Below are 13,343 nucleotides of genomic sequence, written 5' to 3'. Positions count from 1 at the left end.
CAGCTCGGTAGATCAAATGACATGTTATAATATAAATTACAAGCAGTTCAAAGTTCTTCTATCATTGAGCTATCAATCTAGCTGTCTTGGTCGACAATCTGCATCAGAATGAGACCATTCTCGTAAAACAAAGATGACGTTCCTTCCATGATACTGCAATATAGCTTGGCGTTGCGTCTTGTACGGTACCATAAACAAGAGGCTTTGGTTTATGATGATACAAATGAAAAATTCCATAGTTACAGTTGACCATCTTACAGCTGTGTGATACTATATAAAATGTTGTATTTCTACAACAGGGTAGGCATAGTATTCTACGGCATTAGGCATCTAAATCTAATATTGTGTCCATGCCTGTGATGTTAGCCATATGGTATTTTAGCATAGCATAGCAGTGCATGAATTCATATAATATGGTAATCTACAGAACCAGACTAGCACTGACATGACTGCATGAAGCAGTGAATCCAGGCAGTGTATACCCACCAAGCAGTAATGACATCATGCTACAGTGATGAAACAGTGATACAAACATAGCCACCTATCAAAATTGTTTGATTAAATATTGGATAAACACGGTTTGCATTTTCTAAGTTCTTCTACATAATAACAACACATTACTATTAAATGACTGTATGTGCCAAAGTATCAACAATTGCTTCAAATTTAGAAAATTAGCCTGCATAAAATATAATATCACCCATAAGTTTGTGATTTTATTTGTGAGCAAACATCTTATAATATACATACTGTACATAGGCTTATAATATAAATGTAGTTTGCATTCATTATATTCACAGGTAAAATCACAAAAGTGTGATTAACCAAATTCTATAAATTCCAAGATGTGTACACCATGATCAAATGACTCAGATCCCCAAAGTATCCACCCTGCCCTTGATTTATTGAAAACAATATATATGGTAGTTAGAAACTACAAACAGTTTGATATATAAAATATTTATCATGCCTGTGTCACTTTGCTGAAGTGAGAACACAGTAAGTGAAATGCAGGCCATGGTTACTTGGTCCAAAGTAATGTTAGCTACCGCGATAATCCTTACAGCATTTCCTATATCAACATACCAAGAACACCAAAGAAATTTTAATTTGTACAACTTAAGGATAATAATTGAACAAATGACGCATATCGTGGGAAAGAAAATTTGCCAATATGTATAAAAATATTCTTCATTTAATGATACATTTGGTGACCTCTAGCATTTATTAGTAACATACAGTAATAAAGTTTTAGTAGCAATGCTGTCTGTCCTCCAATGCTTTACGTAGGAATTTTTACACCAACAGTTTTTGGTGATTTGACTATTTAGTTTAATGAGTTTCTAAAATGTCACTGTAAACTCTACAGGAGAAACACATTGTGTATGCCATCTAAATAATACAGACACAGTTTGTATTTAGTAAATTTTATATCATCAAATTTTTTTTTATAGTTATATATTATGTTACTATTAGCAACTGTGTATTTTTATGAGGAAAGTATACATAAAAAGTTTTAGTACCACTTGTGAGTGGATTGTTGTGTCAATAGTTATCAACATTACAAAATTTATGGGTTTACAACACTGTAGACAAGGAGCCAAATAAAGTGTCACAATATTGTATCATTTCATATGGGGTAAGATTTTAAGAGTTTCATCAAGTACAAATCTTAACCTTCAAAAGTTTCAGTCAACTCCAAGTCTGTCAAGTAAAAATACCAGATAAATATACAGCCTGTAAAATGTAATGACATCGTTGTTATATTACTACGCATAAGCCAAATTATACACATTCTAACAGAAAATATTGATTTATACCCAGGTTTTTCTACATTACAATAATATATGTTTATGTCATTGGTTTTGTGATGCTTGAAATATGAATCAAAATGTTTGGTCACCATTACTCTTCCTGATTTTACATAAATCATGATAGCCCAGGTACATATTCCTCCAATATTTTGTTTCATTAGCCAAAACATACTCATGACATACAAGTTTTGTCATTATTTTGTTTGATTCCTCTTGACAAGGTCCCTTAGATCACTTGTATTTTCTTTGGTTGAATGAAGTAAAATATGTAGTACAACCCTAATGATGATGTGTCACGTTAGTGAAAACTTGGGATTAGCAAATTTTTTTGACTCAACAGCTGTCACAGTGAGTAGAAATTTTCATATAAGTATGAACCCAGAGTCCATGAATTAACATACAATTTGTACATGTACATTCTCACAAGAAAAATATTGGCATAAGCTTTATTAGAACTGAAGAGTTGACCTAGAATTGTGAAGACAATAAATATTTGTAGAATTGGTGTCTTTCAATGTATTTGGTTTTGTCAATGTAGCGTATATTCACCAATCCAATTTAAAGTAACTAAAACAGGATAAAAGGAGCTGTGCACAGAAATACTAAGTAAGTTATTAACAGCCTCCTTGTCCACTTTTCTTTATGGTTGCTATACTTGGGAATACAAAGGAAATTTTAGTACAATACATGTACATTGTATAAATCCCCTCATACATTTCACAGACAAAACACAGACTGTATTACTACAAGACACTTACTGTCAGCCTCCATTATGGACATCTACTGGAATACTACAAAGATATCATTTCTGATACGACAAGCTGTCACCAAGTAACTGTTCCACATTCAATTTTTCAACACTTTCAGACTACATATCTGTGTTAAGACACTTCTAAAACTGCTACAAATACTAGATGCCTGGTCAACAACAGTTGTTGTTGTTGGAAACGCACTGGTGGTTATGAACCAGTCGCTTGTAAATCACAGTAACTGTTCATTAGGCCATAATCCATGATCAATCTTAAATCACTGAACCATTGGAGGCGGGCTTTACCTGGTGACCTTACCTTGGTGAATGTACCGACCTTTTCACCTTCAAGGTCATCTATTGTTCAGTTTTATTTATCATTTATTATTCTCAGGTTTATGGATTCTGTTGATTTCGTTAACATATTTCACATTGAATTTTCAATAAAAGTCACTTTCTCTATACACATAATACACAGATGTTTAGCATACCACACAGTAAAAGTTTAAGTGGCACAAGGAAAGGTAACACTGGTCCAAGAATGCTATAGCTTGTAAGAATCTTACAAAGATAAATCATGTTATAGTGCCGTGCCCTCAAGCACTGCCAAACTCTCTCAAGTGGCTCATAAGACTGATGAGGATGGAATGACATGACATACATGGCATGTATCTTACAGTCTACATAAGGACACACAATTTCACGATGCAATAATTAATACATGTATTTTGACAGACATTGCATCCAAAATTACTTTGGATCATGTGCAGCCCTTGGACCAGCACAGCACTGATTGTAAATGTACATGTACAGTGGATTTCAAAATACCATTCAGCTACTCTGTTTGTTACAAGCACACAGAAATCACTAAGGAACTGCATACATGTACATGTATGCTGCGATTTAAAAGTAAGATCATAATTTATTCTACATTTAGTGTTAATGAAATAAACCATTTAAACCAACATACTGCGACAAGACACAGACATGTGGGTATCAATGCTTTGACGTCTGCGTTTGATGTCTGCATGGTGATGCATTAGTACCTTTCATTTCAACAAAATGTTTCATGAAACTGTATTCATTTCATCTTCTTATTACTTTGTGTTAGACTATAAGATACGTCATGCCGTTCCACCCTCACAGGCCTCCTCTGGGAGGCGTTGACTGATGTGTGAGGGTGCCCCATCACGGCATACCTTACAGACTAAGTTTGTGTGTGATTGTATCAAACAGAGTCGTTGAACAGTCTTTTGATATCCGCAGTATAATTATGGATAATGATACATACTAAACTGAACCTAGTTTGTAATGTCAGAGCTGTAACTTTGAAAATGTTACATCAATAAGATGCGCAAAAATAATAACTTACCGTCACCATGGAAATCTTTCCTTCTACTTGTTCTAAGATCCTTAAATTTTTCAGTTGCTTTCTTGACATTATTCAAAAGCATAACAGCGTCCCCAACATTTTGACCTGCTGCAATATCAGGATTATCTGGTTTAAATTTGCTAGACTCAGTCAGCCATAGTTCATTTTTAGTTTGTCTTTTTTCTTCCAGTTCATAACTGTGTGATGGTGTATCATCACTGTCCATGACTCCTACTTTATCTGGATGGACCTTCTTTCTCCTGGACTTTTTCTTGTCATTTTTCTTATCTGATGAACTCATTGTGTGTGTTTATGTGATGAACCTGTAATGGTACAAAGTATACCATGCACAAGCCAAGTTATTGTCTTTGAACAGAAAATATGGATAGTATACCCTGGTCATTCTGTCATGAAAACCCACATCTACATCACAGATATGAACAACAACATTCCAAATTGCTATCATTTTTCCCCCGATTTTTCACAAACTATACTGGACGAGGTATAATTATATCATTCCCAATCTATCCCCATTCTGCCAAAAAATATATATAGACTCCTGACCTAAGGCCTTGTCACTACTCATCTAACAATTCATAGTGACAAGGCCCCTTAGGTCACCTCTATTTTCCATGGCTGAACAATGAAAAACATTTGAGAAATTATCATATGAGCAAGCAAAGTAATAATTAGTTTTTGCATCAGGTGAAACCATAGACAGTGGAGGGAGAACCCTTGGTCATGATATAGGAACTAATTTATATGTTAAATATTTTTATACAACTAATCTGGGATGTATTTATCAAGTTTATTTTTATCTGTGCAGTGAAAAAATTGCTGAATCTCAATATATAAATGTACTTTGTCAGATTTATGCATGTCTATTTTTGCCACAATTCTGCAGTCAATGGAAATTATTGAATGTGTCCAGAAATTTAGACAACACCAGTACATTCTTGACGTCTCTCTCACACTCAAGCTATTGATAGAAAGAAGACCATGGATGCAAAAAAATATGTCACCAAATCATTTTTTCACTCTGGGATTTTGTATTGAGTTTAAATATGCTCAAACACAAAAACAACAACAACAACAACAACAACAACAACAACAACAAAACTCAAATTCAAAACTAATGCTACAATTATTGCAGCTAAACAATCCATAATTACAGCACTAGATCTAGCATACCATATGCATTTCCATTTGAAACGCAAATACCAGTGTTTTACTACTGTTATCACAGAAAGTATTCATATAGGTCATGGATTTATTATTATCAATAATCATAAGATCCATGCATAGGTGTAATATCTGACTTTATTTGGTGGGACAACACGCCATAACTTGAGCTGCCGAAGACTCTGGCATCACTAATGCATCCACGATTCCGATACGTTGCTAACGCATGTGTACAGTTGTAGTGCATGATACCATGGATGTATTAGTGATACTAAGTTAGTACATGTACGATAGCAAACACCTGTTATCTCCATGATTGTTGACAAATCACGACTTTAAAGTTTAAGTAGACCGTAATATACAAATATGGACAATGTTTACACACCTTGAAATTCAAAAAGTAAACATCAACACTCTTCTATATACAGACTAACACTACTATGTACAATCGTTATTACAGCGTTTCATTCTGGCGAAAATAGCACTTCAACTTGGCATCGATCGACAGCACAGGCAACTGACGTTGACGAGCATATACGTGTAATAGTGGATACAAGCCGGACTCCTAAACTGACAATCATGACGGCATATTTGCGATAAATTTCAACTGTCTTCGTTAATATTAACGTTCCTGATAGTAAGATCTGTAAGATCTGAACTCTCACTAAATATTACACCAATTTTTGGCATCTATCTGACTAAAATCGTTAAGTTTGCAGCACATACCTTGAAAACAGTTGGCTCAGTTCGTCCCTCATGTATGCAAATGAGACTAATTTGCATCGTTGCCATACACACGTAAATAAATGTAAAGAATGACCACTTCAGAACATTTGATAATTTTTACCCAGCAAAGCCGACGTGCACGTATTTAAAACATAAAAAAATAATGGGTTTTACGGAAATAAATCAATGATCTTGCGGAAATCATGCAAAAATCAACTGGTACATGTTCGGCATTGACCGGATATTCTCGGGAAAGACCGAATAAGTAAATGGGCCTGCGCACAGCTGGCCTCTGACGTCACTATTCGCCATGTTGGATTTCCTCATGTTATGAACTTTCAGGGGTTGACCTGTTTTGTAGGTTGAGGTATTTTATCTCACTATTACCCCGTGTTTTAGATTTTCCCAGGTAGCACGTTGGTCGCATAGCAAGGTATGGAAAACTCAACAAGGACATTTTCCAAAATTGGAAGTTCTTGTTTGCTATTCTTAAATAACAAAAGCAGAGTAATAAGGTGGAAGTGTTATTGTTAATATTTTCGACACCTGCGACGACCGACCGTATTGCACTGCGGAAGGAAATATTTGCAGTTTTCGTCAGTATGGGAGATCCGAACACAAGAAAAAAGACTCAGCTGGCACGGCTAAGGGACCAATTAAGGAAGAAGAGGGAAGCTCTTGCGGACCAATTTGACTTCAAAATGTATATAGTTTTTACATTTAAAGACAAGGTGAGATTATTTTAAGTGATGATAGTGTATGCAGTATTTTAACAGGGTTGGTGTTCAAAGGCCACTTTTTGGCTTGTAAATTATACAGGTACCTTTGATCGCGACACAAACAGAGCAAACTATGCGCATGCACAACTTTGAGACCGATAAATTGTTCAATACGCACGTATAGATAAGTTATGATCCATCAACAACATATTGGACGTACATGTATTGAAATTTTGTTTCGATACGACACTTCCGCATTTGTATTTGTACTGTAGGACATCACTTCTCAGTTCTGCAAGTATTGAGGTCGTATCATATACCATGTTGAAAGTAAACTTTGACAAATTTTGCTTTTGTGCCCATTTTCAGTCAGATTAGACATTCCTAAGCAGACTTTAAAATAATACTCTCCACTTCATGATACACTCCTTAACACACACACACATACACACTGCTTTCATTTCATTTTTCATCTTTTTGATTTTTTAATTAAGTTTGTCAGAATATTACAATTATCATACACAATAAATATTAGATGTTACATAACAGTAATTATGCATTACATGATGGGCAGATTGAATAATATAATTTTAGTAATGCATTTTTAGTGTATAAAGGGTCTATAATATTGTTGTATATAAGTGAATGCGTCAATTTGAAGAAAAAAATTGCTGCTCTTCTGTTTTATATACGGATATTAAGCCATTTGGGATTATGAATTGTAATACACAATGTAGCTGCCAAAATGAGTGTAATTGTATATGACTATGTTACATGTGCAATTACTGATAAGACTTAAAACACACAATAGGAAATGGACATATTGCAGACTTACACAGCAATATCAATTTAAATTGCATTAAATTCTAAATGTGTATCATAAAATAAATTGATATACATGTATCATACACATGATATATACATATATATGTAGTATATATATATCATGTTGTGTGTGTTTGTGTTTTTTGTACAGTTTGTATATTATGCGTACTACAACTTGCACATTACATTATGACATAATAGGAGAACTACATGTACTAGGTAGGATGTTTTGATTTTGTCGAGATTCCATAGCCATTTCTCAGGTCTCCTTTTGAATCTTAATCTCGAAATCCAGTTTAATCATCTCTCTGTAATTGGTTTACTTTATATAAACTAAAAATTCAAAAAAAAAAAATAATATAAGCTAAACATTCCAAATGTACAAAAAAAATGTATCAAAGCTTTCAATAACATGTTGTGGAATGGAATGAACAGTTATATGTAAATGAGATGTTACATGTATGCACTTGTTTAAGTTGCTATTACTACATATATACCAGAGATTACTTGCACTGGTGCACACATACATACATACATACATACATACATACATACATATGCATGCATGCATGCACGTATGCATGCACGCACGCACGCACACACACACACACACACACACACACACACACATATACATACATACATACATACATACATACATACATACATACATACAAATGTACTAGTGGTGTTTTGACTGCAGTGCAATGCTGAGAACATGATATGCAAATGAGGACACGATCGTTTGTTCTACACAAAATGATCGTATTGTGTCATTTTTCTGGAAATTTGATGTTTCGAATAAACATACAACGTATGTAATAATAACCGAACTCCATGCCATGTGAGTGCCATTGTGGGTACTCAGGGGTATTTGCACTCGTGCTTGCACTGTTTTCTGCTGCATTTTCATTTCACTCATTATGCTCGTGAAGGTACGGGTGCAGAGAACACTGCAAGCACTTGTGCAAATACCCCAAGTATGCCCTGTACTCGAGGTCATTGAGTTCTGTCATATTAGTTATACTATTCATTTTAAAATATGGTATAACTAAGCTAATAGATTTCCATATGTTTTACCTTAATTTTGGTTTTCAACCCCGGTAAAATATGACTCATAGAATATCTAGAGAACTCAAAGTACAATTTTACACCAACCTGAATACTGCCCTGAAAGTGAACACAATGTTTCAAAAGTTTGTTTTCATTCTTTTTCAATCAGAAGAAAAGTCCAGCTGTTTTTGAGGCAGCTGAAGTAGTACCTGTGATGACCAATAATTATGAAGAGAGTATACTTAAAGGTGTCAAAGTAAGTAATGATAAATAATATGATTATTTTTTGTGGTGAAATAAAACTTTTTTTCATGTGATATTGATCAATTGACATTGATCTTTTTGGTGAGGCCTAATAAAAAAAATTGTGTGGTTCCGATTATACTCAGGTTTTGATAACATTGTTTGAAATATGAATTGTACACTTACATATCAAATGAATATTTAAGATATAAAAGTAAAATGTTGTCTGTGCCTGTGGTAGTAACATGTAAATATAAAGTGTTTTTATTAAGTCTTTGATAATGCCTTGTGAAGACTAACATTTTCATTATTATTAATATTATGATTTTTTTTTAACCTTTTAGTTAACTTTTCATAAACACTTCAGACTTAATGTATAGGGTTTAATAAAACTGTCTTGACTTGCACATTGTGTTATTCTTATAGGATGATGCTTATTCGTTGGAAAGTTCCAAAGAACTTTTACAGAGGGATGTAGTGCAATTACATGCACCAAGGTATCAACCAATGAGAAAGGTAAAGTACAATATTTTGTATGTCCTAATGTTGGTACATAGATTTTAAAGGCCAAAGATTCAATCTCAAGTTATTCCCATAGAGGTATCTAATGTGTCAAGGCAAATGGATTTCAGTAGTTGTACTGTGGTGTCATTTCTCACAAAATGTTCATAGTACAAATCCATGCAGGAAATCTCCAAATCACACAACATATCTCAGTGCAGTATTGAGTAGGGCTTCTTTTTCTTTCTTTTTTTTACAAGATTTCAAAGTTTAGTATGTTACCAAGAAGATACTCTCTTATCACTTCAAATCATATTTAAGTTGATATCAGTTACTACTACAAAATGTAGTAAAGGGGAAGACCACTCTTGATCATAAAGGTATTTTCATAAACTGGGGTTCTGTAGAGTCATTTCAGAATTTCACATCACATAATTTTCACTCAGTTGCCAAGAAACACCAAATTGAAACTTTTTTTCACCTGTATTGTTCTAGCCATGGCACTCTGATGCCTCATGGGTCTTAGTGTACATGAATATGTATTAGATAAACTTTTGAATATTCAGGAGTGCTTATTACCTTCAGATAAATAGTCACAAATGTTATGAAAATACCTTCCTGGCTAGAACAATAGAGGTGGAAAAGAGTTTCAATTTGGTGTTTCTTAATGAAATGTATGTGATGTGAAATTATGAAATGACTCCAGAATCCACAGTTTATGAAGAAATTATACAAATAGGTTTGTTTTTTATTGTTTTCTTCATGATATTGTTCATATAGGATGTAATAGGTTGCACACAAGAAATGGATTTCTTTTTATGGCCACGGAATGACTTGGAAAAGATGGAATGTATGTTGTTTTCAAGGTGGAAAGGAGAGGAGGACAACTTCAAACCAACACAGGTATAGACATTGTAAATTGTTTAATGTATATATGTAAATGTAAATTGACTGGTCACCAGGACAACAGCATGTGTCAGTTTCCTAGAGTCACTGTGGGTCACTTGACACTTTGTTACTGAAGGGCAGAGCCTGGGGGAAACAGACCTGTTGACTGGTCATGAGGGCAACATCATGCATCTATTTTCTTGAGTGACTGTTTGTCACTCAAGCATGGTTTGTTTAAAAAGGGAGAGCCTGGGGGAAACGGACCCTATGTGACCCATGGAGCCAAGAATAGCTGATGTACCGGTACAGTGATAGCTGAGTAAGACTATTCATCATGTGTTTTGTAAAAGTAACACCCCCTGTCCATTTCGTGCATTACATCTGGTTATGAAGGTGACATCATACATCTTTTTCCTTGAGTGACTGTTGATCACCCCAATACTGTTTTTTATCAAAGGAATGAAAAGCCTGGAAGAAACAGACTCCATTAGGTGTGACCCATGGACTGAAATAATTATATAAGATGATAGCTGAGTAAGACTGTTTGTGTGTTTTGTAACAATAACACCCCATGTCCATTCCCCACATTGACATAGGAAGGTGACATCAGCTGTCAATTTCCTTGAGTGTCTGTGGGTAACCCCATGCATCATTATCTGTTTCCTGAGGCTGGAGTATAGAGAAACAGACTACATATATGTTTGCATAACCCACTGGCCTGAAGGAAACTCATGTATGATATTCCTTGTTATAACTTATAAGACCAATCATCATGTGTTTTATTTGTAACATGCCACATTCATTACCTACCTCAAAGTTATGCAGGAATTTGCATATTTTCATAGAGGATTCTCCTCAACAACATTCAGGGTTGTCCTGAAAGTAATAAGTATTTGTCAAACCTTACTTCATTAATAATTACCAATTTATCATTTACAAAGGTGACAGCAGCAAGTCCTAACAAATCGTCGCATCAGTGCAGTAAGGTTGTATCTGCCTATACAATTGCATAGCAGATATGACCTTACTGACATGACAAAATATACTTTCAGACCAAATTTTAAAGGTACACATGTAACTATACTTCTGATTGTGACTTACTACAATGATAGACAACATGTAACCATTTTGTAATTTACACATGAAAAAGAACATCATGTATTTAAAAAACAGTAAGTCTCAATATTCGGTGGTATCTGGTTCTTCTTTATCTAAGTTTACCAGTCTACATGTATCTACCTAGACATCCCTTCAAGTCGGCAAATCCTGGCTTCTCTACCCACCTCTTATTAATTATAGTTAACAATTTTGTGTCTATATTTCTAGGCCAAGTTTGAGTTCCTGACGTCAGACTATGAGAAGCAGTTGATGAGATTGATTAGTAGGAAAGATAAAACAGGTCTTATCATCAACAACCCATCACAGTCGTTGTTTCTATTTGTTGACAGACAGTTTTTACAGGTAAGTTAACAATTGGACAAGTAGACAAAACACTTAAGACCGTATTCCAAGAATGGAAAGTAGGTGGTTTGAAATATCAAACTATTTTAAACTATGAATATCTACTGCAAGTACACAGTGTTTTCACAAGCATACATAACATAGAACTAGTGATTCTACTGTGTCCAGAGTAGTGATGGAAGTCAGGGGAGGGGAGTCAGGCTAACTGAAACTGCATTCCCCCCACACTCTCTAGTAGTGATGGAAGTCTGGGAAGTCTGGGTAACTGAAACTGCATTCCCCACACTCTCTGGTGATGTTGAAGGTCAGAGGCATCTGGGAAATTGAGACTGCGCCCCCCCCCCCCCCCCCCCCCACACACACACACACACGCTGGTAGCGATGGAAGTCAGAGGTGTCTGGGTAATTGAGACTGCATTCCCCCACACTCTCTGATGATGTTGGAAGTCAAGGGTGTCTTGGTAACCATTTCCTGTGTGAAATGGCAAAGTAAATTTACTTGGATTGAATACAAAAAAGTTACCAAAACTAAATCCTTTACACTTCAGTTGATTTACTGTGTGACAGTATTCAATAATTGCTGTTTAATAATTTGTCAATTCTTTGCCATATCCCGTCTTGTGACTGGAATAGTTGCCAAGACAAGTATTGAATATTCTTATTTGGATATTTATATCTTTGCATTGTTTATTTTCAGACACCAAAGAGAAGAGTTCTTGTATTCAAGTTGTCTAGCGTTTGTCTTTATCTACCACAGGTAAGTTGTCTGCTGTTAGGTTGTCTAGCGTTTGTCTTTATCAACCACAGGTTAGTTGTGTAGCATAAGTTGTCTAGCGTTTGTCTTTATCAACCACAGATAAGTCAATTGGCAGAGTAAATGTTGCTTCAGCTCCTAGAAAGTTCAGAGACAGCAACTTGTATACCAACAGACGTTTACAACATATTTACATTATCAACTAAAGTATTTCTACTGAAATATTAATCTGAATGTTGGTACTTTTACCGGTAAATGCATCAAGTTTATTCTTTGAGTGGTGTACATGTCTTGATTCTCTATACCTTGTTTTACAGGATCAGCTGACACATTGGGGTCCAGGTACAATGGATGAAATCATGGCCCCTTATCTAGAAGGTACATGACACCACACAAACTGTACAGAGATGAGATATATATAATTTATATGTAAACAAGATATAATGTAGGTGTCAGCAAACTATACAAGTCAAGGAATAGAATGGTGATCACTTGTCAGAAATACTTTGGATTATATGGAAATGAAAACATGTCTGTCATTACTTGTTCAAAGAATTCGCTATCACGCACAATTTTAACTTTACTTATGTTTTAATCTTACTTGTGATATATATATGTTATATTTCATATTTCTTGTAAAATATTTATTCATAACCAGAGAGAGAGAGAGAGTACAACCCAGTGGCTACACCCACGCTTACCTGGGCTACAAAATACACTGAGTTGTCACAAGTGTCAGCTTTCAAAGTTAATTCCTGAACCAAACATTTAACTTAAGCTAAGCAGCCACAATACACATAGCTACAATGACACAGTATCTTAAAGAGGAGTGCCACGCCAGGAAATAGAGACATTTTCATAAACTATGGGTGCTGGAAAGACGTTTCATGATGTTACATCACCTATAATTACTTGCAATATCAGAGAATCCTCAGGTTGATCTTGTTCCTTTTTATAAGTTTTTTTTTACTATGGGTCACATTGCATGATGGGAGTTAGCAGAAGTGTATTCATGGTTTAACAATATGACCCACAGTTAGTATAACATATAAAGACA

At 34.8% G+C, this 13,343-nt stretch overlaps 2 protein-coding genes across 2 annotated transcripts in view; one reads left to right on the top strand and one right to left on the bottom strand.

The window, feature by feature from the left end:
• Positions 1 to 5,865, bottom strand: part of LOC144445836 (uncharacterized) — a 36,695-nt gene extending 30,830 nt beyond the window's left edge. Inside the window, exons 1-2 of the mRNA XM_078135479.1 lie at positions 5,843 to 5,865; positions 3,931 to 4,257 (exon numbers count right to left, since the gene is read on the bottom strand). Of these exons, the coding sequence (XP_077991605.1) occupies positions 3,931 to 4,235 (305 nt within the window). The 5' untranslated portion in view covers positions 4,236 to 4,257; positions 5,843 to 5,865. The remainder of the gene's footprint in view (positions 1 to 3,930; positions 4,258 to 5,842) is intronic.
• Positions 5,866 to 6,197: 332 nt separating this feature from the next.
• LOC144445953 (uncharacterized protein C6orf62 homolog) lies at positions 6,198 to 12,946 on the top strand. The gene is made up of 7 exons (XM_078135609.1): positions 6,198 to 6,573; positions 8,609 to 8,695; positions 9,109 to 9,198; positions 9,964 to 10,086; positions 11,398 to 11,532; positions 12,230 to 12,289; positions 12,604 to 12,946. The coding sequence occupies exons 1-7, from the start codon at positions 6,445 to 6,447 to the stop codon at positions 12,670 to 12,672; spliced, it is 693 nt and encodes a 230-aa protein (XP_077991735.1). The 5' UTR covers positions 6,198 to 6,444; the 3' UTR covers positions 12,673 to 12,946.
• The last annotated feature ends 397 nt before the right edge of the window (positions 12,947 to 13,343 follow it).

Source organism: Glandiceps talaboti, chromosome 14, assembly GCF_964340395.1.
Source record: "Glandiceps talaboti chromosome 14, keGlaTala1.1, whole genome shotgun sequence".
Taxonomy (NCBI): domain Eukaryota; kingdom Metazoa; phylum Hemichordata; class Enteropneusta; family Spengelidae; genus Glandiceps; species Glandiceps talaboti.
This window is presented reverse-complemented; position numbering and strand designations above follow the sequence as displayed.

What these genes read in the sequence shown, in the direction of transcription:
- LOC144445953 (XM_078135609.1), top strand. Translation starts at nt 6,445, where the DNA reads ATGGGAGATCCGAACACAAGAAAAAAGACTCAGCTGGCACGGCTAAGG. An exon ending in GGTATCAACCAATGAGAAAG is followed by an intron (nt 9,199 to 9,963) that starts GTAAAGTACAAT and finishes TTGTTCATATAG; the next exon opens with GATGTAATAGGTTGCACACA. An exon ending in TTTGTCTTTATCTACCACAG is followed by an intron (nt 12,290 to 12,603) that starts GTAAGTTGTCTG and finishes CTTGTTTTACAG; the next exon opens with GATCAGCTGACACATTGGGG.